General features: G+C 42.1%; 2 protein-coding genes across 2 annotated transcripts; one reads left to right on the forward strand and one right to left on the reverse strand.

Moving 5' to 3' along the window:
* Positions 1–512: 512 nt before the first annotated feature.
* On the forward strand, positions 513–2124 carry LOC132536581 (neutrophil cytosol factor 2-like; the record flags this gene model as incomplete). Its single annotated transcript, XM_060184634.1, has 2 exons — positions 513–787; positions 1685–2124. Coding segments are annotated over 2 exons (388 nt in total), but the record flags the coding sequence as incomplete, so codon positions are not given.
* A 2487-nt stretch (positions 2125–4611) lies between these two features.
* Positions 4612–22701, reverse strand: LOC103114180 (SMG7 nonsense mediated mRNA decay factor; the record flags this gene model as incomplete). Its single annotated transcript, XM_060184633.1, has 11 exons — positions 4612–7014; positions 7923–8068; positions 8179–8349; positions 8525–8684; positions 9200–9283; positions 12617–12988; positions 13489–13871; positions 14370–14514; positions 16026–16314; positions 16771–16890; positions 22628–22701. Coding segments are annotated over 11 exons (2058 nt in total), but the record flags the coding sequence as incomplete, so codon positions are not given.
* Positions 22702–23435: the final 734 nt, after the last annotated feature.

Below are 23435 nucleotides of genomic sequence, written 5' to 3' on the forward strand. Positions count from 1 at the left end.
TAAAAGACCTTTAGATTGTATGGTGCTATGCAATGGTTCCAAACTTTATTAATAGTTATAACCTCAGAGCTTTTAAAAACATACACTCACAAATAAACTAGACTGCATAAAGCCCCAAAGGACCCAGTTTCACCCCCTACTTCCCCCACCAATTATCACGAGTTAAATGTGCTCTAGTCTTTCTCTTATTCAAACAAATAATCTTAAAAAACAAAAGTGTTCTAGGTTTGGGATGAAGGTGAACACTTGCATTTGTTTAAAGATAATTAAAAAATATTATGTATTAATGAGAAAGACAGGAGAAGAGAGATAGAAGGAACCAGATATCACTCTGGTACATGTGCTGCTGGGGATTGAACTTAGAACCTTATGCTTGAGTACAATGCTTTATCCATTGTGACTCCCTCCTGGCGGGGAGCCGGGGGCTTGAACCGGGCTCCTTATGCCACGTGCGCTTAACCCTCTGCGCTACCCAACTCCCACCACAACTTATTTTTGTTTCTTTCAATCAGGTCCTGCGTTAGTATTTCACTGACTGCTGCCTTTAGTGACATTCAGTACTCTCTGGTCGGCAAGTTCAGAAACAGAAACAGACCCTTATTGTTTCAGGGTGACCAAGGCTTTCCAGATGAACCTAAGAATGGTGGAAAATCTGATGTTAGTAAGCAAACAACAGAACTCCAGATTAAGGAAGGAAGCCAAGTGGTGGCTCTCTTCAGTTATGAGGCTACCCAACCAGAAGACTTGGAGTTTACAGAAGGGGATGTGATCCTGGTCCTATCAATGGGTAAGTGTTACTTATGGATTACAGAAACAAATTTATGTGTTAGCAGAAATAAGATCAAAGAAAGAGCGGAGAAAGCATTAGTTTATGGGCCAAATTGTGGCCAGTGGTTTTAATCTCTTCCCCGACTTTCAGCTGGAGTAAGAGGAAGTAGAACTGCCTTGCCATCCCATCTGTTGCTCTCATGGGCGGTGAAGGTGGCAGACTTGGATGACACTGTGATGATGAAACTTTGCAAGCAATGGTTTCTCTGTCCAGTTAACATCTTTGCTAGGTGGCCAGACTCATTTTGCCTTTATATCAAACTATAAGATACTTACCATCTGCCAACCATATTCTTTGAATTGGTACGCTTTTCAAAGAAATATGGTGTATGTGTGTGTGTAAAATTTGCAGTTATTCAGAACTGCAATATCCCTGGTGACCATCTGATTTTGCTAGGAACCTAGCACATGAAAAAATGAAATAGTGGGTGAAGAGAACCTTGGGGCTCTGCTTCATGATGGAAAAGGACCTAAGTTGTGAAAGATTGTGCCCATTTATCAACTCCACAGTAACCATTAAATCCCAATTATATATATTTTAAATACTAAGTGTGCACTTAGTGCTTCATGCATTTCAGTGTGCCCCAACATCCTGTGGAGAGTTTGTGAGATCAAACTGTTCAATTTCTTTCATATTATTTCTTTGGCAAGTTCTTGAAAAGCACAAGTCCTCCATCGTATGTAAGAAGGAAACCAGTAATAAATGGTTGGGTCCCAAGTTCACTCTTACCTCAAATCACCAAGCAATACTAACTTCTGTTAGCACAGCTGAGGACAGGAAACAAGATCTGTGTATCCAGCCGGTGCATTTCCTATGCTGGTGTGAGGAATCAATGTATATGCTTCCTTTTACCAGTGAATGAAGAATGGCTGGAAGGAGAGTGCAATGGGAAGGTCGGCATTTTCCCTAGAGCTTTTGTTGAAGAACACAGAACTACGGACTTAGAAAGCACTGCCAGAGGCATCTAGGCTGTTTGTTGTCTCTCAGTCTGCCAAGCTGTGGAAAAGGAAGTACTGTCATCTGTGAGATTTAGCAGTATGCCCTACCAGACTGTTTGGGACTGTTACCTACTTTTCCCTGTTACAATTTAAGCTACTGTACAACGATGTCAAACTGTAGGTGAGGAGTACCCTTGGGGGTGGTGTGGAATAGAGGTAATGTGGGACTATCTCGAAGAGGGTGTCTTAGGCTGCTGATAGTTCTTGCTGTGAGTGCTAATTACCCAGATGTCTTCACGTTGTGAAAATTCACTGAGCTTCACCCTTCTGTGTGTGATAACTCAATAAAAAATATTACTTAAGCAGAAACTAGATTGAATTAGGTTCTCATGGCACAGCTTTTAATCTCAGAGAATTAAAGCGATAGAATTACATCCCTTCATGCTTAAAAAAAATTTTTTTTTAAGTATTTTATTTATTCCCTTTTGTTGCCCTTGTTTTATTGTGTTAGTTATTACTGATGTTGTTGTTGGATAGGACAGAGAGAAATGAAGAGAGGGGAAGACAGAGAGGGGGAGAAAAAGACACCTACAGACCTGCTTCGCTGCCTGTAAAGCGACTCCCCTGCAGGTGGGGAGCCAGGGGCTCAAACCGGGATCCTTACTCTGCTCCTTGCGCTTTGTGCCACCTGCGCTTAACCCGCTGCGCTACTGTCCTACTCCAGACAAGTAGCTTCTTTGAAAAAAGAATTCATTTCTCTCTAATGCAAGCTTGTAGATGAAAATTGGTTAAATCTAGTGGAGAGCAAAACATTTTAAGTTTAAATATTGTTCAGAGTTAACCATGATCAATGTATCACTATTTTTTTATATTTATTTTCCCTTTTGTTGCCTTTGTTTAACGTTGTGGTTATTGATGTCGTTATTGTTGGATAGGACAGAGAGAAATGGAGAGAGGAGAGGAAGACAGAGAGGGGGAGAGAAAGACACCTGCAGACCTGCTTCACCACTTGTGAAGCGACTCCCCTGCAGGTGGGGAGCCGGGGGCTCAAACCGGGATTCTTATGCAGGTCCTTGTGCTTTGTGCCACCTGTGCTTAACTGGCTGCGCTAGCGCCTGACTCCCCCCCTTCATGCCTTCTAACAGAGGGATGCTTAGTAAGAGTTCAATAACACAGGGCCAGGTTGGTGATGCACCTGGCTGAATGCACATTACAGGTTTGAGCCCTGCAGGGGGAAAGCTTTGTGAGTGGTGAAGCAGTGCTGCAGGGGTTTCTGTCTCCCTGTCACTCCCTTCCCTCTCTATTTCTGACTGTTTCTATCAATAAATAAAGCTTAAAAAAAAAAAAAGAGTTCAAAACTAAATATATGCCGCTAACACTTAAAAGTGATGAGAAGTGTTCAATCAAGCTAGCTGCAAGTAGCATCCTATTACTGCATATTAGCTATATTAATACTTCTGCAATTTTACTGCACAAGATTTATATTGACAGATGATACAAAGCTTTGGTTGTATTTTGGTTATCATTGAATCATGTGGTCTGTTTTTTTTTGTTTTTTTCTTTTTTAATTTTATTATCTTTATCAGATAGAGAAGTCAGAAATTGAGAGGGAAGAGGGAGATAGAGAGGGAGACAGAAGAGACAGAGAGACACCTGCAGCCCTGCATCACCACTCGTGAAGCTTTCCCCTTGCAGTTGGGAACCAGGGGCTTGAACCTGGGCCCGTGGTCTGGTTTTTCAAGGCTAGCCAGGCAAAAGATTCATTTAGCCCTTAGGGCTTGATCTTAATTTCCCTCCCTTCTTTACTGCTTGTAGTGCACATATTAGCCTTGTTAACACATTTCCAATCGTTGGTGTTTGTAGTAGAGAATCAGGAAATGTAGTATGCAGACTGACTCAATAGCCTACCAAACACAATTGGTCAGTGTGACCCTATGGTCCTGTGACAGCACTGGCTTCCTGTACGCCACCAAAGGACCAGCTACTGCTAAGGATTTTAGACATAACTCAAAAGAAAAGCAACCCCAAAGCTGATTACTATTGCTGCTAATGGGGCTTAGTGAATCAGCCCCCGCAAAAGCTGAACTTATCTGAACTACCTTATAAACAATCGGGCCTTTAAAAAGTTTTAACTTTTTTGCACCAACCATTCTTCACTAAATGAAGTTAAGCTTGACATTCGCTTTATTTTTTGAAAATTTAAAAATATTTCTTATATTTGATAGGACAGAGAGAAATTGGAAGAGAAAGGGAGGGAGAGGCAGATACCTGTAGACTGCTTCACCACTTGGGAAGACTGGGAACTAGAACCTGGGTCCTTACACACTATAATGTGAGCGCTTTACCAGGTGTGCCACTGTCTGGCACTCTGCCATCCTCTTTCTAATGTTCCATATCACACAATTCGTTGCTTTTAAAAAAATTTTTATTTTCCCTTTTGTTGCCCGTTTTTTAAGTTGTTGTAGTTATTGTTGTTGATGTCATCGTTGTTGGATAGGACAGAGAGAAATGGAGAGAGGAGGGGAAGACAGAGAGGGGGAGAGAAAGATAGACACCTGCACACCTGCTTCACAAACCACTCCCCTGCAGGTGGGGAGCCAGGGTCTTAAACTGGGATCCTTACGCCGGTCCTTGCGCTTTGAGCCATGTGCGCTTAACCCACTGCACAAACACCCGACTCCCCATAACACACAATTTGGATTGCTACTAAAAGCAAGCATAACCCTGGAGCATATTCTTGAGCACCTTTGTTCACTCTCAGGCAACGTGTAAGTAGTTTAAAACTCTTGCTGTTTCATCTGGATTTCTTTTGGGGTAGACAAGAAAAAAATCTATACACAGATCTGGTTGGAGAGAACATGGTTTAATTAAAGGCAAAGCTGATCTCAGCAGCTGCAGGTCTTGCACAGACAGACCAAAACAAAACAAAACAAAACAGAAAAGGAAACACAAAAGAAAGTTTACTACACAAAATCAGTTTCTGATGAAGATCCTCCTCTCCCTTGTTATTCCACACTGAGGATACTAAGACGAGGAACCCACCCCAAGAGTCAGAAAACAAACATTCCAAACACCAAGTTCTCATGCAGAAATGGGGCTGCAGATGGGATGTGGGAGCTACTGGGAGTGGGACCTGGTTTGCTTGTCTAAGGGTGCGGGAATCTGTGATGGCTCACACACTGGAATGTTGCAGCTGCCTGGATGCAGGAGCTCCAACGCACAAAAACCAGGAAGAGGGCAGCGAAGGACATTTAGAAGGGAGGGGTGGGGTCACACAAAAGGGGCTGGAGAGAAGCACAAAGGGTTCCATATTGCCACTGGGTGGGGGCTTCACCCTTTTAGACCTTTTCCAAAAAACAAAACAAAACAACAACAACAAAAAAAAAAAAAAAAAAAAGGAAAAGAAAAAGAAAAACCCAAACACCACATCAAACTCAAAGAGCAATAATGAGAGTATGCAGGGCTCCAACAGCTCTCTCTGCAGAGCAGTGAGCAACGGCCTCACCCCATCTCTGCTGCTGGGGCTCCCAGACTCCAGCGGCACCTGGGGCTCCTGCATGTGCTCTGCTCAATAGCTGGTTTCCAGCTTTCAAATCCCAGTGGCTGCACACACTTAGCCACAACCTCTTGCCCCCAGAGCCAGAGGGCTTGTGTTCACACGTGAACACACACACACACACACACACACACACACTCTCTCTCTCTTCCCAGAATATAACCACCCTACCATTAGCACAGCAACAGGACATTTAGATTGTTTCCATAATTTCCTCCTCAAAATATTTCTTTTCCAGGAAATGACTAACAGATATGCTGTCCTTCTGTTCTAAACAAGAAAACTGTCAGTCCTCTTTCCTTCTAATAAATAACAAATGAGTTTATCTTCTTTCTTTCTTTCACCTCTTCCAGAATGGACTTTGTTGGGTTGTCTTCTGTGCAGGTGCACATGTGTCCGTGTTGCCTTTGCTCTGAAAGTGGAGGCTAGGAGATGGCAGCAGGGCTGGGGCCTGGCCCCTCTGGGCTGCTCAGGCGCTGTGGTTCGTTCCTCTTCATAATGTCTTTTGGGCCCCATATCTGCTGGACCCCATGCTGCTGCTTCTTGGCGAGATATCACACACATTGGAAATAAAAAGAATTACTGGCACACAGCATAGGGAAGGAGAGGAATGGAGGTAGGACAGGTGGTGAGGTGGAAAATGGGGGTACAAAAACCAAGCAAACAGAAAGTAACCACACTGAAAGCTTCTACCTATTAAAGGGCCAGGCCAGGAGTGGAATGGCCTGTCTTCTTGAGTGTGTGCTAGGCTACCATAAAATGTACAGGAATCGAAACGTTCATTTCAAACCCTACAGCAGTCACCTGTCAGTCCGGTCTGGCATACCACCCACACTGCATCCTCGAGGGGCTCGAGCACCTACAGAGTGAAGGGCATTTCCTGCTGAGTCTCCAGGCAAGAGGACGGCCCACCAGAACCTTTGGCGTGGAGGCCGAGGCCATGTCCTCTTCCCTCATGGCACACTTCCACTGGCGGAGAGGGCAGTTTCCCCTTCCTGTCACCACTGACCTCTCCCGAGAACAGTGCGCAGGGATCTCCTGGCTACACACTGACTAGAAGGAGCACATCTGTGTATGGAAGAATTCAGTGTGACATTTTACTACTGAGAGTAAGAACAATAATAAAGGATGTTTAGGAATCATTCCAATTACATTCTCAGTCAGCAAAGCAATCATTAATGGACTCCTACTTTATTCCCCAAAGAGGAAAAAGGACTGAGAAGTTCCCATTGGCTTCTCCCCCTCTGCCTTCCCTCCTCAGCTTTCACTTCCCATATGGCGGGGGACATGCGCAATGGAGAAGGTGAGAGGTGGTGATATCAGGTAACTGAGTGAGACAAACAGTTCCTTTCTCCCTCCAGAGGGCCCCAGGGGACGGAGAGTTCCTGATGGGTTTTCTTTTTGTTGCGCTGCGGACATTTCGTGCACACTCAGCGGGTTGGTGGAATACTTACACCCTCTCAACAGCAAGAAACAGAAAAGAGGGCTGCCACCTGCAGAGGACTGTGTGGGCCAGTCCTGCAAACCCAGCATGCCATGGTTTATGGAGCCTTCGTTCCAGGGTTTCCACTGTGGCCTCAGTGTGGAGGGTTCATGGTGCCTTGACCCCGCTGCTGTTTCTGCTTCTGCTGCATAAGCAGCTGCTCCAGAGCAGATGGTCCAGGGTGCATCATGGAGCTGGACCAGATTGACTGAAAAACAGCCCAGGGCTTGTCAGCAGAGGTCAAATGCCTGCCTGTCTGACAGGGGTCTGTTTTCTAGTCCCAGACAGAAGGAAAGGCATGCATATCCCAGGAAGACTATCCTTTAAAAGAATCCTGCTGCTAGAGTCACCACAAGACTTTCTTCAAGACTAGCTAGCTCCCATTAAGATGACTTGAATCCAGATAGGGTTCAAATATGTTTTAAGATTATCTCCCCTGCCCCCAAAACTGAGCTCCATATGGAGCCACAGAGCATTTACTATCAAGGTTTTATTTAAAAAAAAAAAAAAAAAAAAAAAAAGGGAGTCAGACTGCAGCGGGTTAAGCGCAGGTGGCGCTAAGCACAAGGACTGGCATAAGGATCCCGGTTCGAACCCCGGCTCCCCACCTGCAGGGGAGTCGCTTCACAGGCGGTGAAGCAGGTCTGCAGGTGTCTATCTTTCTCTCCCTCTCTCTGTCTTCCCCTCCTCTCTCCATTTCTCTCTGTCCTATCCAACAACAACAACAACAATAATAACTACAACAATAAAACAACAAGGGCAACAAAAGGGAATAAATAAATAAAATAAATATTAAAAAAAAAAGTTTCTAAAGGGAGGTGCCCTTTTTTTTTCCACTTAGGAAAAGTTTTGATGCGGAACATCAAGGTGTTTCACAATTTTCTTAGCTTTAGAATACAGCTAACATCTTTGTTACCGTCCCCCCGCCCCCGAAAAACATGGTTTCACCATTAGTAAATTCATCAGCTAAAATGAATCCCATTCAAAACCATGTTTTTAAGACTTCACTAGATACATGCTATGAAACTATGAATACAAAGGCCTTGGGAAAAGGCCTCATTTCTATGAATTCAAGCAGAGAACCTCCCGTGACTCTTGTTCCTGAAGTCTACTTACCTTTAGGCTTTCCATGAGGACAGCAGAGGAATCCTCCATGGAGGAGCCATGGCCTGTCCAGGTGCCACTAGGGGTGCTGGCCTGATGCCAACTGCTCTCAGAGGAAGATGTAGCTGAGAGATAATCAATGCCAAACCCACCCATGGCTGAGGGATGAAGAGAGAAAAAAATAATTCAAGAAGAGAATCTCTCATTGCCAGGGAAGGACTGAGTACAGTATTTCTCTTTTGCTAGGCAGTGAGGTAAAGGATCTCACCTGGCTTATCTGTTTTCCACCTATCTGCAGTTCTCCTATCCCTGTTATCTGGAGTTCCAATAGGTCCAAAGTTAGAAAATGGAAGAGAATTATGGTTATGTGTCGGAGGGGAGCTTGGCAGGCTGCTTGGATTAGAGGAATGAGGAGACTGGCTGGCTGGTGTTGAATGATCTATGAAATAACAGCAACACAGAACACTGAGCAGATAAGATGGGTCACAAACATATTTCAAACTATAGTCATCTTGTAGCTGTGATCACTTACATGCTACTAAAATTAACTACAAAACTCTCAATGTGAGTCTATTGGAAATCCAAAGTCTAGAAAGAAAAAGACTAGTCAGTACCTGAACTTGCAGGAAGTGATGGTGACCATGGAGTCCCTTCAAAAAGAGAGTAAAGAGATGTTTCTTGAGGGGCCATCGAGGGATTAAGTTCTGCTTTGGAGCTGGTAGTCAGGTTTTTCCCATACACCTCATTGAACACACTGTTATTTGGGTATCTTTCCTGAAAGATAGTGAATTTCTAAAGTCATTCTAAAGGAAGAAATTTAAGACCATTCAGGGCTCCTGTTCATGATGCTTGATACACTTAAAGCTTTTCTAAGGAAGACAAATTTTCAAAGACTCTTAAAATTTTTTTCTTTCATTTTTCTGGTTAAAATTAGGTTCCTTTTGTTTACCATCACCCTTTACTTTGCTCTATGGAAAACCACCCAGGTAATAAAAAAAAAAAAAGGCATAAATAATTTATTCTGTTGAACAAAGCCCTAAGAATTTCAATACTGATGAGAAGCTAAAGGATTCAAACTTAGAACTTAACAAGTCTCTAATGTACCCCAACTAGGAGAGGGGATCACATCAAATATCTTGAAGACATCAATATGTGGAAGAGAAAGCAATGAGAAAACCAAACCAAACAAACAAACAAACAAACAAAAAACAGATGTACTTAGATAGAATGGGGAAGAGAACACAAGCCTACAATTCTAAGAGCAAAGCAGGGTTCTTCCATTTACCCACCTGATTGAGAGAGAATCCGGTGGTGAGGGACAGGAAAGAGGATGAATGTGACATGAGCTCTGAGGGCTTCTCCAATAAGGATTTCTTCACAGTCCCGGAAAAAAAGGTAGTTAAATTATGCCTTCCATTTGCTTAATATTAACCTTAAGTACTATACAACCAAAGTAAAGGACCCCAATGGAGGCATACTTGGACTCGCCCATGGTGGACAATGAAAAGTGTATAATGTAAGATGTGAATCAGGCCTGTAATATCATGCCACCAGTTCAGAGCACAGCCAGGCAGAACCCTGCTTGCTCAATACCTCTGATGTGCTCCAGCAAAGAGATCCTGGTGGGGACAGAGACCCTACAGGGAAAGGGACAGTGCTGAGTGTTTATTAGATACAAATCTCAGAAACCGTCCCAAATACTCTCAAAATAAGTGGCTAAACTGATGTTGCATTCTGCCCCTCCCCCCCACCCCACCTTTTAAACGCACTGCCTAACATTCAGGGCTTTAAAGAATAAACAAACAAAAACCAGGAACCTCTCAAAGCCATTGCCAATAGGCTTTGTTAATGTGGCTCAAAAGTAGTTATATTTGTAGCCTGTATTATATTAAAGTCGTTTACATTTATTGACCCCAAGGAAACAGGAAAGGGCCAGGCAGTGGCACACTCAGTTAAGTGCACATAGTACCAAGCTCAAGGATACAGGTTTGAGTCCCTGGCCGCCCACTCACAGCAGGGAAGCTTCACAAGTGGTGAAGCAGATCTGCATGTCTTCCCTCCACCCCCCAATTTCTCTGTTCTATCCAGTAAAATGGGGAAAATGGCCACCAGGAGCAGCGGATTTGTAGTGCTGGCACTGAGCACTAGTGATAACCCTGGAAACAAAAAACAAAAAACCAAAACTGACTCCCTGATGCTATAATTGAACAGTTGGTCAACAAAGCATACTAAACACTTAACTGCACTTTCACAAACACTGTATTGTTAATAAGGTTAGTTTTCTCCCCCTTTTCCCCAGATGCTTTTAAACATGAGCTAAGGGACTAGAAAACAAGCAGACAGTGAGACAGATCCCAGTCTTTTGTGCTTCTTCAGCAAAAAAGCAGTAAGAAAGGCAAACATACAGATGCAACAGTGCAGCAGTGAGCTTTCCACACTGGGTCTCGGTCTCTAGAGTCTTTCACCTGCAGAGAAAGTAGCAGGGCTTACTGTCACCAAGACCAATGCTTACAGGGGGCTTAAATGCCAGGGAAGCAGTCACTGTCATTAGTCACTAAAAGTGCTTCTTCCTCCTGACACTAAAAAATAAAACAAAAAACAACCTTTCCATCTATAAATATTTTCTTGCCCTTTGTTTATGGGAAAAGACACACTGAAAGCAAAACTCACAATTGTCTTTACATTTCATTGTGAAAGAGTGAAAGGTGGGGAGAAATCCTCATAAATCTTTACCTCCACCTGTGCTATACACTCCAATCCACATTGGTGCAATATAATGTTTACAACAATCAACATGCAGAATAACATTCTTTGAAAAGCAGACAGGACTTTAGAAGATTATTTTTTAAAGTTATTTTTAAACATCAATTCTTAGACTGGATGTTATCCTAGTTATTTATTTCCACATTTCTTCACTAATGGTACTTCAATGATGTTTGTAAATAGAATTCTCTTCATTTTTACTCATTCTAGCTATGAATCTGGCTCTGACTGTAGATCATGGTTCTTAACCAAAGAGCAAAATGCCACAATGTCAGGGCAAAGTCTTGAACATATTTTCTTTTAGATTATGAGAACATGAAGAGAAGCCTCACTGTTCCTAAGCACGATTAGATGGTTCTTGAATTCTCTGGGTCCAGATGGAAGTAGCAGCTGAAAAGTGGGTGCATTTCCCAAGTATTACATGGTGTGTGCGGTCAGTAGGATGGTTTCTGGGTAATAAAACATTGAAAAGCCAGGATCTAGGATCTGGGAGAACTATGGAGTAAGAACAACTTTTTGACTGGGGACTGGGCAGTACACCTGGTAGAGTGCACACATTACTATGTGCTAGGACCCAGATTCAAGTACTCCAGTGCCCAATTGTGTGTGTGTATGTGGGGGGTGGTTACAGGGGTGGAGGGGGGAGAAAGCTTCATGAGAGGTGAAGCGGTATACAGGCATCTCTATTACCCCTCCCTCTCTATTCCCCCTTCCTTCTCAATTTACTAGTCTCTATCAAAAAGAGGGGGGGAGGCCACCAGGAGTGGCGGATTTCTCATGTAGGCACTGAACCATAGCTATGACCCTGGTGGCAAGAAGAGGGGGGAAAAGAAATATTTTGACTTTTTCCCTACTACCACTGAAGGGTAGTCTGGACAGTGGGAAAGTATGCTACACAATTCTGTTGGGGAAAAAAAAAGATCCAGAAAGAAGAAATCACCTATTCCGGGTACTATGAAATCTACTTTCATACAAGGAGCGGTTAGACAAGGAGGAGAGGTTAGAGCAAGAGGAATTAAGTCAAATACATACAAAGAGGCTTCGTCCAGGAAGAGAGGCGAGAGGCCCCAGCAGAGCTGGGTAAAGATCAGGAGGGTTAGAAAAAATCAGCTCTTCCTCTTCCTCCAAGGCAGCCAGACTCTTTAACAGGTCCGGAGGAAGCAGAGGGGAGCTCTTGGGGTCCTAGTGACAGAAAGGATCACAGTGAGATGCAATAAGGGAGGACAAAAGCACAAAGGAGCAGTAGTATGATTATGGGTGAAGGCAGTAAAGTGGAGGAGGAAGAAGTAATTAATAGAAAGCCAATATTATGCAAAGAGTAAGGGCTCTGAACACAAAAGCAAAGTGACACAAAGATAATGTCGGGAAAGATCAAGACAACAGAAAGAAGCAAAAACACTGACAAACACAACAGAGCAAAAAAGGTTAATGTGGGCAGGAAGTAAAATAATGCAGAAAACAGTGATTAATAGATCATGTGCTACAAACAGAAACTGTTCTTTGTCAAAGTCACAAGCACACACCTGTTTCTCATGAATAAAAAGGGCATGGAAGGGGAACCTCACTATCAAAGATGACTGGCTGACTTTGCCCCTCGCAGAAAGCAGTCTGTTTAACTACTTGGTAAACCTCTTTTTACACTTAGATGATTCAGCCCAATTGAGGAGTTTTGTCTTAAGCTTCACTGACATGTTGTATTAGAGATTTCTGCCCGGATTTCTCTGCCAAACCTTCTCAGTTCAGAATCAGTAGCTGAATTCTTTAGCTCCCCACACCCAACATACAGTGTAATTGTCAGAGAGCAAGTGCTGTGCTGGTTACAAGCAGCGTCCTATAGTGCAAGGCATCAGAGTAACCTCTGGAATCTCTACTGGAAAAACTTCCATAGGCCTGCAGCCTCAGCCCTATTTCCACAGTGCCTGGAAAGAAGAAAGGACACACACCTCAAATGGCATCCTGGGCACAGGGTCCTGCTCGGGACGGAAGACTCCTGGTGATCGTTTGCCCCTGCGGTCCATATTTGCTTGCTGGGCCATGACAGCTCTGCTATCAGCCACACTGTAAGAAGAGTCCCAGTAGAACTCTGGGACCTTGACTTCTGAGGGATTATGGTTATATGGCTCCATGGGAAAAGGCTTCATTTTTTTCTCGAGAGGCTGCTGCTGCATTACTGGAGGTTGCAATGATGGTTCAAACAGTTTTAGAGGGTCCTGGGTCTGAAGGTAGTAGGGCTGTTTCACAGGCATGATCTTTCCTAAAGGGCCTTGAACCTGAGGGGGATTCCACAGCTGTTTCGAGGCATCTGCCTGTTGATACTAAAGAGAGATGCTTGTCATTAAGATGCATCCAAATGAAAAGTTACTAATACTGGGTACTCAGGACATCATACTACCAACATAAAATTAGGCACCACAGAAGTTTTCCTTTAGGTTTTTCAACAGAGAGGGAATTCTAGGAACAGATTACGGCTGCAGAACGCCTATTCTCTTTCAATTCAGTTTCAGAGGATTAATGGGTAAGTGAATGGATGTATGGTCATATTTGTACGTCTGCTTCAAGTGCTTTGGGAAAACAATGCTGATGGCTGGAGTCTTAGCACCAGCATCCAAAAGGAGACAGACAGACAGTCATTTGTAAAGATAAAAGGGGAAATATCTGATGTTCCTAGATGACAAACAAGAGTACTTTTATATTCCTAAAATCATTAAGGCTAAGCAAGCAGTATCTGAAAGCTTAGCTAGCATTAGTCATTGACACTGGCTGATTTCAGCCATTCCTCTTCACTTTAGCAGGACAATGCAAACAGCTGACTTACCTGCTGGAATCCAGAGTGGTGAGGAGGGCTTTTCCCCAAAGCTGGCACGGCTTTTGTAGGGGATTGCTGTTGCTGAGCTAGGGCTTGAACTTGCAACTGGCTTGTAGACTGTGCTGTTGGCTGAGCTGGTAAAGATGGAAGGGGTTGCTGGGAAGTTGGCTGTGGTTGTTGAGGTCCCTGGTTCATTGGCCCTGGGCCAGAGGGCCGTTGCTGGCTGTAAGGAATGTGGGACTGTTTCCCAGCTTGCACCTGGTTTCCTGCTGGAGAGTGAGCTGTAGGCTGAAGAAAGGTTCCTGGGACAGAAACACCAGCTGGGAAGGTGTAACCTGAGCCCATAGAAAATGCCACAGGAGGGGGGATCACGTAGGTTGGGGGTGGGAACCCTTCAAAATGAAAGAAGACAGTTTCAGTTCTATAGAAACTCAGGAAAGGAAGCTCACTCCCACCCCAAAGTCACCTGGGGAGGTGTCTTCTAACACATTATAAAAAGCAATCAATTATCAAGACTGATCAAATATCAATCTTTAATTTGATTTGGAAAACTTAAAACACAGACTCTTGGTTGCCACTCCTGCCACTGAAAATAAATGGATTTTTTCTACAGGTGTCTTCAAAAAGCTAAGCTTATTTATCTTAGCAACAGGAACTGCTTCATGACTAACAAACAAATGCATGGGGGAGGAGGGACAACCCCCCCAAAAAAAAACAAAACAGAGAAACAACTGAAAATTGATCTCATAAGCATTAGGACAAAGGCAATTTCCTTCTACTTTTGAACATTCACAACTCAGTGGTGTCAATCCAACAGAGTAAAAATTACTCAGTGAGTAGAAACTCCTATTCAGATGGGATTGAGAGAAATTCTAAAAATACACATTTACCTGGCCGACTGGGAAGAGGAGGGAAGGCTCCAGGATGATGAATGGGGATGAACTGGGAGTTACTGGCTTGACTTGGGGTTTGAGTTACAGGTGTTTTCCTGGCTTCAGACACTGGAGTCTTTCTTAGTTCTGTTTGGGACTTCACCTATGACCAACAGAAGGAAGATTATTAATAATCTGAAAAGCAGATGTATCAGAAAGGGAAACCTGCTCCAAGGAAAGTATGTAATAGCTCACACAGGGGGAAAAAAGGCATACACTGAAGATATTTCAACTAAAAATGGGGAAATTAAGATTATTTAGTAACGAAAGATATGAGGGCCTAATTTTATTAGGAGTTATTTTGCTTTTACAAAAAAACCACAGCAATATTAAGTGGAGTTATTTACTTATTAGATTTAATTATGCAATGAATACAGACTGAGAGAAATAGAGGTGAAAGGGGTACAGGGAGAGACAGAGAGACACGTGTAGCACTGCTTCAATCCTCGTGAAGTTTTTCTCCTCTGAAGCAAAACAGGTAGCATTTACAGAAAATAGAGTGAGGTATTCATATACTGACTACAGCAGTCTTTAATCATCTCTAGGTAGATTTAAGAGGGATGAGGAAACCAGAAATGTGGTTATAGTTCCAGTCTAGACCTTGTTGGGAGGCAACTAGACAGACTAGTGGCAGAACAGGAAGGATATGCTGACTTTATCCCTAAACCACTAGTCCTCTGGCTATGTAATTCATCTGATTTCTTTCTTGCTTTTCCTCATACCTTCTCTCTTCTTGTCTTTTCTACTATGCACTCCTGTTTCTCCTCCTCCTATTAATACTAAAAAAGAATTATTGTGCTACTATTTCTCTTTCCTAAAACAAAAACCTAAATAAACAAACAAACAAAAAACCTTGCAAAGGAAATATACTAAAGATACTACTTTAGGTCTTTAATGTTAGGCTCCTTGTGTCTACAGCTAAAAACAAATACCATCCCCCCCCATTTTCAAAATGTGTTCACACACCAAAGGACTAAAGTATTTATTTAAACATTAATGGTATTAATAAAATCAGTAAATACTTAAGTATAAATGTCAAGGATAAGGGCCTCATCTTTTTTCAAATGATGTATTTTATTTTGTATAGTATATCTGAAAAAAAACAAACAAACACTGCCATCATCATATAAGCCTTCATATACTGTTGGTTCTGCTGGATCTGTAAAAGACCCTAAATTTCCTACTAAACCATTAGCAGAGGGCATTTTTGCTCTCTAAATAAAATAAAATTCTTTGTAGAACTACTTAACTGGAGAGGATAGCAAAATGTCCAATAAAGTGGAGATTTCCCCACTCACATTACAATTTCCAAGAACAGGGGATGTAGCGAACGGTTATAGTTCTACTAAGCAGCATTCAAAGGATGCCTTAAGCCTTCAGAAGGATCAGATGTCCAGGCTTTTGAAACAAAATGAAAAGTCTTGCCTTGTATGTGAGCCTTCCTTTCACCTGCTTTATAGTTCAAATACAGCTTACCTGCACTGCCACATTCTGCTTTCCTGTTTCCTGTAACTTTTCTAAGGTGCATTTCTTGGTTTCTGTTTTCCTCTTGTTGTTGTCCTTCTTTCCATCATTCTTAGTTATAGTTATTCCTTTGCTATAGTCCCTTCTCACCTCTTTGGGAGGAAAACTTCTTCCCTGGTCTCTGTTCACTTCCCGCGGCTTAATATTTTCTTTGAAGGTGACCATTGGCTTTTCTCCGGCGTCACAGTTGTTGCTTAGATTTCGGCCCGTCGATAGCACTGATTTCAGTCCTGGGTTCCCATCAGTAGTCAGTGACTCTATTATGGTTGTTTCTTGCAGAACGAGGTTCTCTTTGGTTTCACTGGGTTCCTCCAGTATCAACTCTGGGATTTCTGTGATAAATAACAATTTCCCTACCTCACTTTCACATTGAATCAGCCTAAAAAAGGGGGGGGGGAATAAACACACACACACATATATATATATATATATATATATATAAAACCATAAGTAAGAGTAACAATTGAACCAATACTCAAATCTAGTCCTGATCCTAAAAACTACAGAAACAGTAAGATACAGCTGTGGTTTCAGGGCACAAAGCACTTATACAGATTTTCATTATGATATTTAGAATCAACTATGACATATTCCTGGATACTTTCAATGTTTTCTGATAACAACAGCTAGACTTACTAAGCATCTTTTAAGCACAGAGAGGACTAAGCCCTTGAAGCAGATGTAAAATATATTTATGATCACTAGGGTCATAAGCTGTTTATTGAGCATGTTAATTTAAGTATTTATGATTACTATTATTATGCCAAAACCTATGTGGGCTGTGCTGTGCATCCAAAGGCAAAGTTAATTAGTGGATCAGAAGCCCAGAACATACCTGGGCTGGTTATCGGCAATCCATTTGCCAATAGAGATTAAGCGCTGCTGTCGGATTTGTCGTTGCTGCCCCTCTTTATCTCCCGTGATACCCTGGTGGCCTTTGGAAAAGTCCAAGTTCCTAAAATCGACAAAAATAGAAAATTAAATTACGAAAGATGTTATCTAGGCAAATCAAGTTCACTTAATTGAATGCAGTGGCATTAGATGTTTTTTTTTTAATCAGTTTATCTATTTAGTGTATCAACTGCTTATATTCTGAAAGACTTTAAAATGAAACAGAAGTAGAAATGAAATATATAAATTCATTAATTAATGTCATATTTTAATTTACATTCCATGTTCTAATTGAGGAGCTCAAGTAAACCAGAATCTCATAAGATTCTTATTGCGGGGATCGGGTGGTAGCATAGCGGGTTAAGTGCACATGGCATGAAGAATCCCAGTTTGAGGCCCCCCCTCCCCACCTGCAGGGGGGTCACTTCACGAACGATGAAGCAGGTCTGCAGGTGTCTCTTTCTCTCCCCCTGTCTTCCCCATCTCTCTCTATTTCTCTCTGTCCTATCCAGCATACCAACAATAATAATAACCACAACAATGATACAACAATGGCAACAAAAGGGGAAAAATAGCCTCCAGGAGCAGTGGATTCATGGTGCAGGCACTGAGCCCGAGCAATAACCGTGGAGGCAGGCAAAAAAAAAAAAAAAAAAAAAAAGATTCTTATTGCAAGAATAAAGTTTTCTTTAAGGGGCCAGGTTGAGTGTACATGTTACAATGCTCAAGAACCCAGCTCAAGCCCCAGTCCCCACCTGCAGGGGGAAAGCTTCACAGTGGTGAAGCAGGGATGCAGGTGTCTTTTTGCCTCTCTATCTCTCCCTTCTTCTCAATTTCTCTCTATATCTATCCAATAAATAAAGATAATAGAAAAAAATATATTGGGAGTTGGGTGGTAGCGCAGCGGGTTAAGTGCATGTGGTGTGAAGCGCCAAGGACTGGCGTAAGGATCCCGGTCCGAGCCCCCGGCTCCCCACCTACAGGGGAGTCGCTTCACAGGCGGTGAAGCAGGTCTGCAGGTGTCTGTCTTTCTCTCCCCCCTCCTTTCTCTCTGTTCTATCCAACAGTGACATCAGTAACAACAATAACTACAACAACAATAAAAAAAACAAGGGCAACAAAAGGGAAAATAAATATAAAAAATTAAAAAAATAAAAATTTTTTTTAAAGTTTTCATTAATACTTATCTGGCATGCTACATAACTTGCACAAAATGACGCCATTATGTTAAAGATCTGAGACATCTACTCTCACAAATAACAAAGTATGTAAAACAAAAACTTATCAGAGAGATAAATAATCTAAAAATAAAGGACTTTAGATTTATCACTAAACACATTACTATTTTTTTTAATCTAAAACTCTTGGGCAGCAGGCTAGATGAGGTAGATAAGAAATAGTTCCTACCTCAAGGAGCAAATAATGACTCAATCTCAGAAAACAGCTAAGTAAAGACTTAAGGAAAACATAAGCAGGATCTGTTCTTTCTGATAAGTTCTGAAAGGATTTTCATAAAAGACATGATACCTGATTAGGGCTTTGACAGGTATGGGCGACAGCTTGTTGGGGAGGGTAGAGAAAGCAAAGAGAATTTGCCAGGCATGGCATTAATAAAGCTTTACAGAATAAAAATAGTTACTCCAGAGTAGGACAGTGTGTGTACAGCTGTTTAAATATTGGAGAAGAAAGGCAAAAGTAGCAAAAATTATGGCTGAAAAACTAAGCACTAGCTAAGAGTCACTGCTTGGATATCAAGGGAAAAGAATAATGGAACAATTAGTGAAGAGCAAATAGATTTTTTTTTTTTGTCTTCAGGGTTATTGAGGGGCTTGGTGCCTGCACTACAAATCCACTGCTCCTGGAGGCCATTTTTCCCCCTTTGTTGCCCTGATTGTTTATTGTTATTGTTGGTATCATTGCTGTCATCATTGCTGGAAAGGGCAGAGAGAACTGAGAGAGGACAAGAAGACAGAGAGGGAGAGAGAAAGACACATATGCAGATCTGTTTCACTGCTTGTGAAGTGATCCTCCTGCAGGTGGGGAACTGGGGGCTGGAACTGGGACCTTTACACCAGTCCTTGTGCTTTGCACTATGTGCGCTTGACCCACTGTGCTACCGCCCGGCCCTCTTAAATAGAAATTTTTATATTGGCAATGGTACATCATTAATCTATGCTTTACAAATATAACTGTGGAGGTTCTGGGGAGATAACACTATGGTTATGCAAACTGTTTTCATGCTTGAGACTCTCAACTCCCAGGTTCAATCTCCAGTACCACCATAAGCCAGAGCTGAGCCATGCTCTGGTATCTCTCTCTCATTATAAATAATAAATACAATGGAAAAAATATGTAATTGTGCAAACAGTAGTATTGCACTATAGGAGGAGGGGAGCTAAGAGGAGGGGGTTGATTAGGAGGTCTTTTTATACTTCAGATAAACGGTAAGTTTGAAAATAGGCTAAGTGTGAAGTTGAATCTAAGAGGCATTTTGGACACAGAATTAAAAAGACTAAGCAAGTACGAACACCAGCAACCCCCAGCAGTCTCTTCACCAAAAGCCAGGAAAGTGAACTGCTCTTTCCCTCCAAATTATTTTGGCCTGAGAAAATATTCAGCACATTTCAGGTAGATTTGAAGTCTAGATCCTGACATGGCCTACCAAACACTCATCATCTCCTCAGATAGGAAGAATGTGACCTTTGGGGTAGAACTCCTAACTACCTGGGTAACCTCCTGGGCATTTACTTCTTATCAGCTGTTCTCAGTTTTGAGGGGTTTGAAGCAGGTATGAATTACTGGTCAGCTGAAACCAAGGGCAAAGAAAAATGGGTCTTGGGTGTGTGTAAGGAAGGAGTCCTTCCCTAAATATATTCCAAACCTCATCTCTACAGACAATGGCTTCTGGTTTGTTTTTGTTTTTTAACTAATTAATTAATTTATTTATTTTTCCCTTTTGTTGCCTGTGTTGATTTTTATTGTTGTTGTTGATGTTGTCATTGTGATATAGGACAGAGAGAAATGGAGAGAGGAGGGGATGACACAGAGGGAGAAAGATCGACACCACCAAATCTGCCTCACCGCCTGTGAAGTGACTGCCCTGCAGGTGGGGAGGCGGGGGCTCGGACCAGGATCCTTACGCCGGTCCTTGTGCTTTGCACCAGGTGCGCTTAACCCGCTGTGCTACTGCCCTGGCTTCTGGGTTTTGTGATGCCCATGAAACATTCCTGTAACTGCACCCCACAAGTTGTCACACAAATTGGTGTTCTTCTTGACTGAGTTGGGAGAGCTGAGATTTTTCAATTTGGACAGCAAGTCATTTTTTGTATAGCTTCACTGACCTATTCCCAGAAAAGATGATACCATATTTCTCTACTGGGTGTGATTTATGTCCTTTCAAATTAAGATGTTCACTGGTGACTACTGTGAGTCTTAGAGGATGGTGTTGTCTGTGGCTGTAATTTCTTTCTTTGTTTTTGAAATGTTAACAAAGAATAAAGACAAAAAAAAAGGCTCAGCTAGAAAGATTAATAAAAAGTACCTTACCTACCTACTCAGATTTCTAGTTTGTTCATGAAGATGAATAATGGCATGCAGATTAAGAGATTTCAAAAGATCAATTTTTAAGAAAAGAAATTTTCTATTTATTTTCCCCTTTGTTGCCCTTGTTGTTTAACATTGTTGTGGTTATTGATGTTGTTGTTGGACAGGACAGAAAGAAATGGAGAGAGGAGAGGAAGACAGAGAGGGGGAGAGAAAGACAGACACCTCAGACCTGCTTCACCACTTGTGAAGCGACTCCCCTGAGGTGGGGAGCCGGGGGCTCGAACCGGGATCCTTAAGCCAGTCCTTGCGCTTTGCACCACGTGTGCTTAACCGCTGCACCACTATCCTACTCCCTTAAAAGATCAATTTTTGCTGACTAGATATAAAGTCAAGATTGGGCTGAGATAGAGTCAAGATTACCTGAGGCTCTGCAATGCTCTTCTCTCTCTTTTTTAAGACAACCAAAAACATTTTTAAAAGTTATTTAAAAGCGTTCACTTCTTAAATTTTTTTTTAAAAACTATCTTATTTATTTTCCTTTTGAGAGAGATGCAGAGAGAGAAAGACAGAGAGAAACACCAGAGCACTGCTCAGCTCTGGCTTATGGTGGTGTGGGGGATTCAACCTGGGACTTCAGAGCCTCAGGCATGACAGTCTCTTTGCATAACCATTATGCTATCTACCCCCACCCAGCAGTTCATTTTTTAAATCCTTTTAAAGTTTTATATGAAGGGAGACCAGACTTTAAAATATGGGCCCAAATTTGCAGAAAACTCAGAACTGGACAATTTGGACTTAACTAAGCAAGAAATGTAAAACTCTAGACAAAAAGGATAGATTTGACCATAAGGAAATATGGAGTAAGCAGGAACAAAAAGGTAAGGCTTGAACACCCAAAACATTTAAAGCTTATGGCACAAAAGAAAGCAAATGTGCTGAGTGTCAGGGAGAATAGTGGAGTAACATAACTATGGAAAAAGATGGGCTCACAAAGAAAAAGACTAACAGATTCAATGTGAAAGACAGTGAAATGGGAAATGATAAAAGATGTCAATGAACTCTGGTGACTACAAGAGTTGACAGTTTCAACAAGAAATAACTGGCAGCGAAATATTTTGTAAGGTTACCCTACTCTTTTAAGAAATGTGATGATGATAAAGAGAAAAAATGAGGCACTATTTTGTTGTTGTTATTGATGTTACTGTTGTTGGCTAGGACAGAGAGAAATGGAGAGATGGGGAAGACAGAGAAGAGGAGAGAAAGATAGACACCTGCAGACCTGCTTCACCGCTTGTGAAGCGACTCCCCTGCAGGTGGGGAGCTGGGGGCTCGAACTGGCATCCTTATGCCAGTCCTTGCACTTTGCACCACGTGCGATTAACCCTCTGTGTTACCGCAAATGGGACATTATTGAAAGCTGAGGTTGTGAGGGTCAGGGCATATATGCATGTTACAGGGCTAAAAGGCAGTAATTAAAAGTACTGGAAATGTAATGCAAAGAGGGTAACAAATGGAGCAGAGGTCTTTAGAAGGCAGAAAGGGATGGGTCAAGGACACAGCTGAAAGGGTTAGACTTGAAAGGAGTAAGAACTTAACTATTCTGAAGGAGGAAGAAGGGAAAGACAGAATAATTAGGGAAATAATTGCTTTTGAGGTGAAAAATGTCAAGCAATACCATTTTTAATTTTTAATTACAAAAACAAAGAGGGAGAGGGAGAGAACTCAGAGCATCATTTTGGCACATACAATGCTGAGGACTGAATTAGGGGCTTGTCTGTAAGTCCAATGCTTTACTCAGTGCTCTATCTCCCAGGCTATGAGAAACAGTATTTTTTAAGTATGGACATTACACAGAAATTAAAGGCAGAACACACATAGATACATTTTAGTTAAGCAAACTTTCACTTGGTCTGGAGACAGACAGCTCACTCAGTAGGGCACATCTTTTATCAATTAAGTGGGCCTGGGTGTGAGCCCCTGGCACCATATGGGATAACCATATTTGAACAGGTGTTGTGGTGTGGTGTCTTGCCCTTTCTAGAGAAGGGCAAAGGGGAAGCAGGGGAACGGGAAACAAGAAGGGAGCAGTAGACTGGTGCTAGAGCAAAACCCCAATGTGCCCCAAACCAACCAACCAACCAACCCACTTTCACAATTAGTTGCTGTTAGGAAAATAAGACAGACTGGGACCGATCAAAGGTTTTCTGTGCACCTGCAAACACAGGCAATGAAAACCTACTTCAACTGCCACTCACCTGAAAGAAGGTCTCAAAGCCAAGAATCCTTGTAACTCAAATTCCTCTGGAAGTGGTGTAGCTAGAAGGGCAGAAATGGAAGATTTGTATTAATTAGTATGAAATACTGAGGATGGCATGATGAACTTTTAAAAGTCACAGTTCATTAGTCCCATTTTTAGATTATCAGAGGCCCAGGCAGTGGCACACCGGGTTAAGCGCACATAGTATGAAGTGCAAGGATCCCAGTTTGAGCCCCCAGCTCCCCACCTGGAAGGGGGTTGCTTCACAAGCAGTGAAGCAGGTCTGCAGGTGTCTTTCTATCCCTCTCACCTCCCCCTCCCCTCTTAATTTCTCTCTGACCTATCCAAAAAATGGCCACAGAAGCAGTGGATTCATAGTGCAGACATCAAGCCCCAGCAATAACCCTGGAGGCAAAAAAAAAAAAAAAAAGATTCAATATTTAGATTATATTCTTGTTACTCAAAGTACTAACAAACAAAAAATGACACCACTTTATAAGAGGACTTTATAAGTAATGCAGAACTTTGGACAACACTCCAAATATACTGAGTCATAAACATCATTTATAAATTCAAGCTTGAGGAACTGATCTAATGGAGAAAAATAATCAGGAAGGATTAAAAGGATTACATATTGCAGGACTATTTAAAGTAAATGGACAATGACTGGATAACTGAAGGCATATCTGTAGCACAGAATATTATACAGCTAATAAAAAAACACCAAAATTGTCTAAATGGCAAAGAAAGCACTAACAATATAATGTTAAACTAAAAGGCCAGTGCAAAGCTGTTTCTGCTACCAA

Source organism: Erinaceus europaeus, unplaced genomic scaffold (genome assembly GCF_950295315.1).
Source record: "Erinaceus europaeus unplaced genomic scaffold, mEriEur2.1 scaffold_1150, whole genome shotgun sequence".
NCBI classification, from domain to species: Eukaryota; Metazoa; Chordata; class Mammalia; order Eulipotyphla; family Erinaceidae; genus Erinaceus; species Erinaceus europaeus.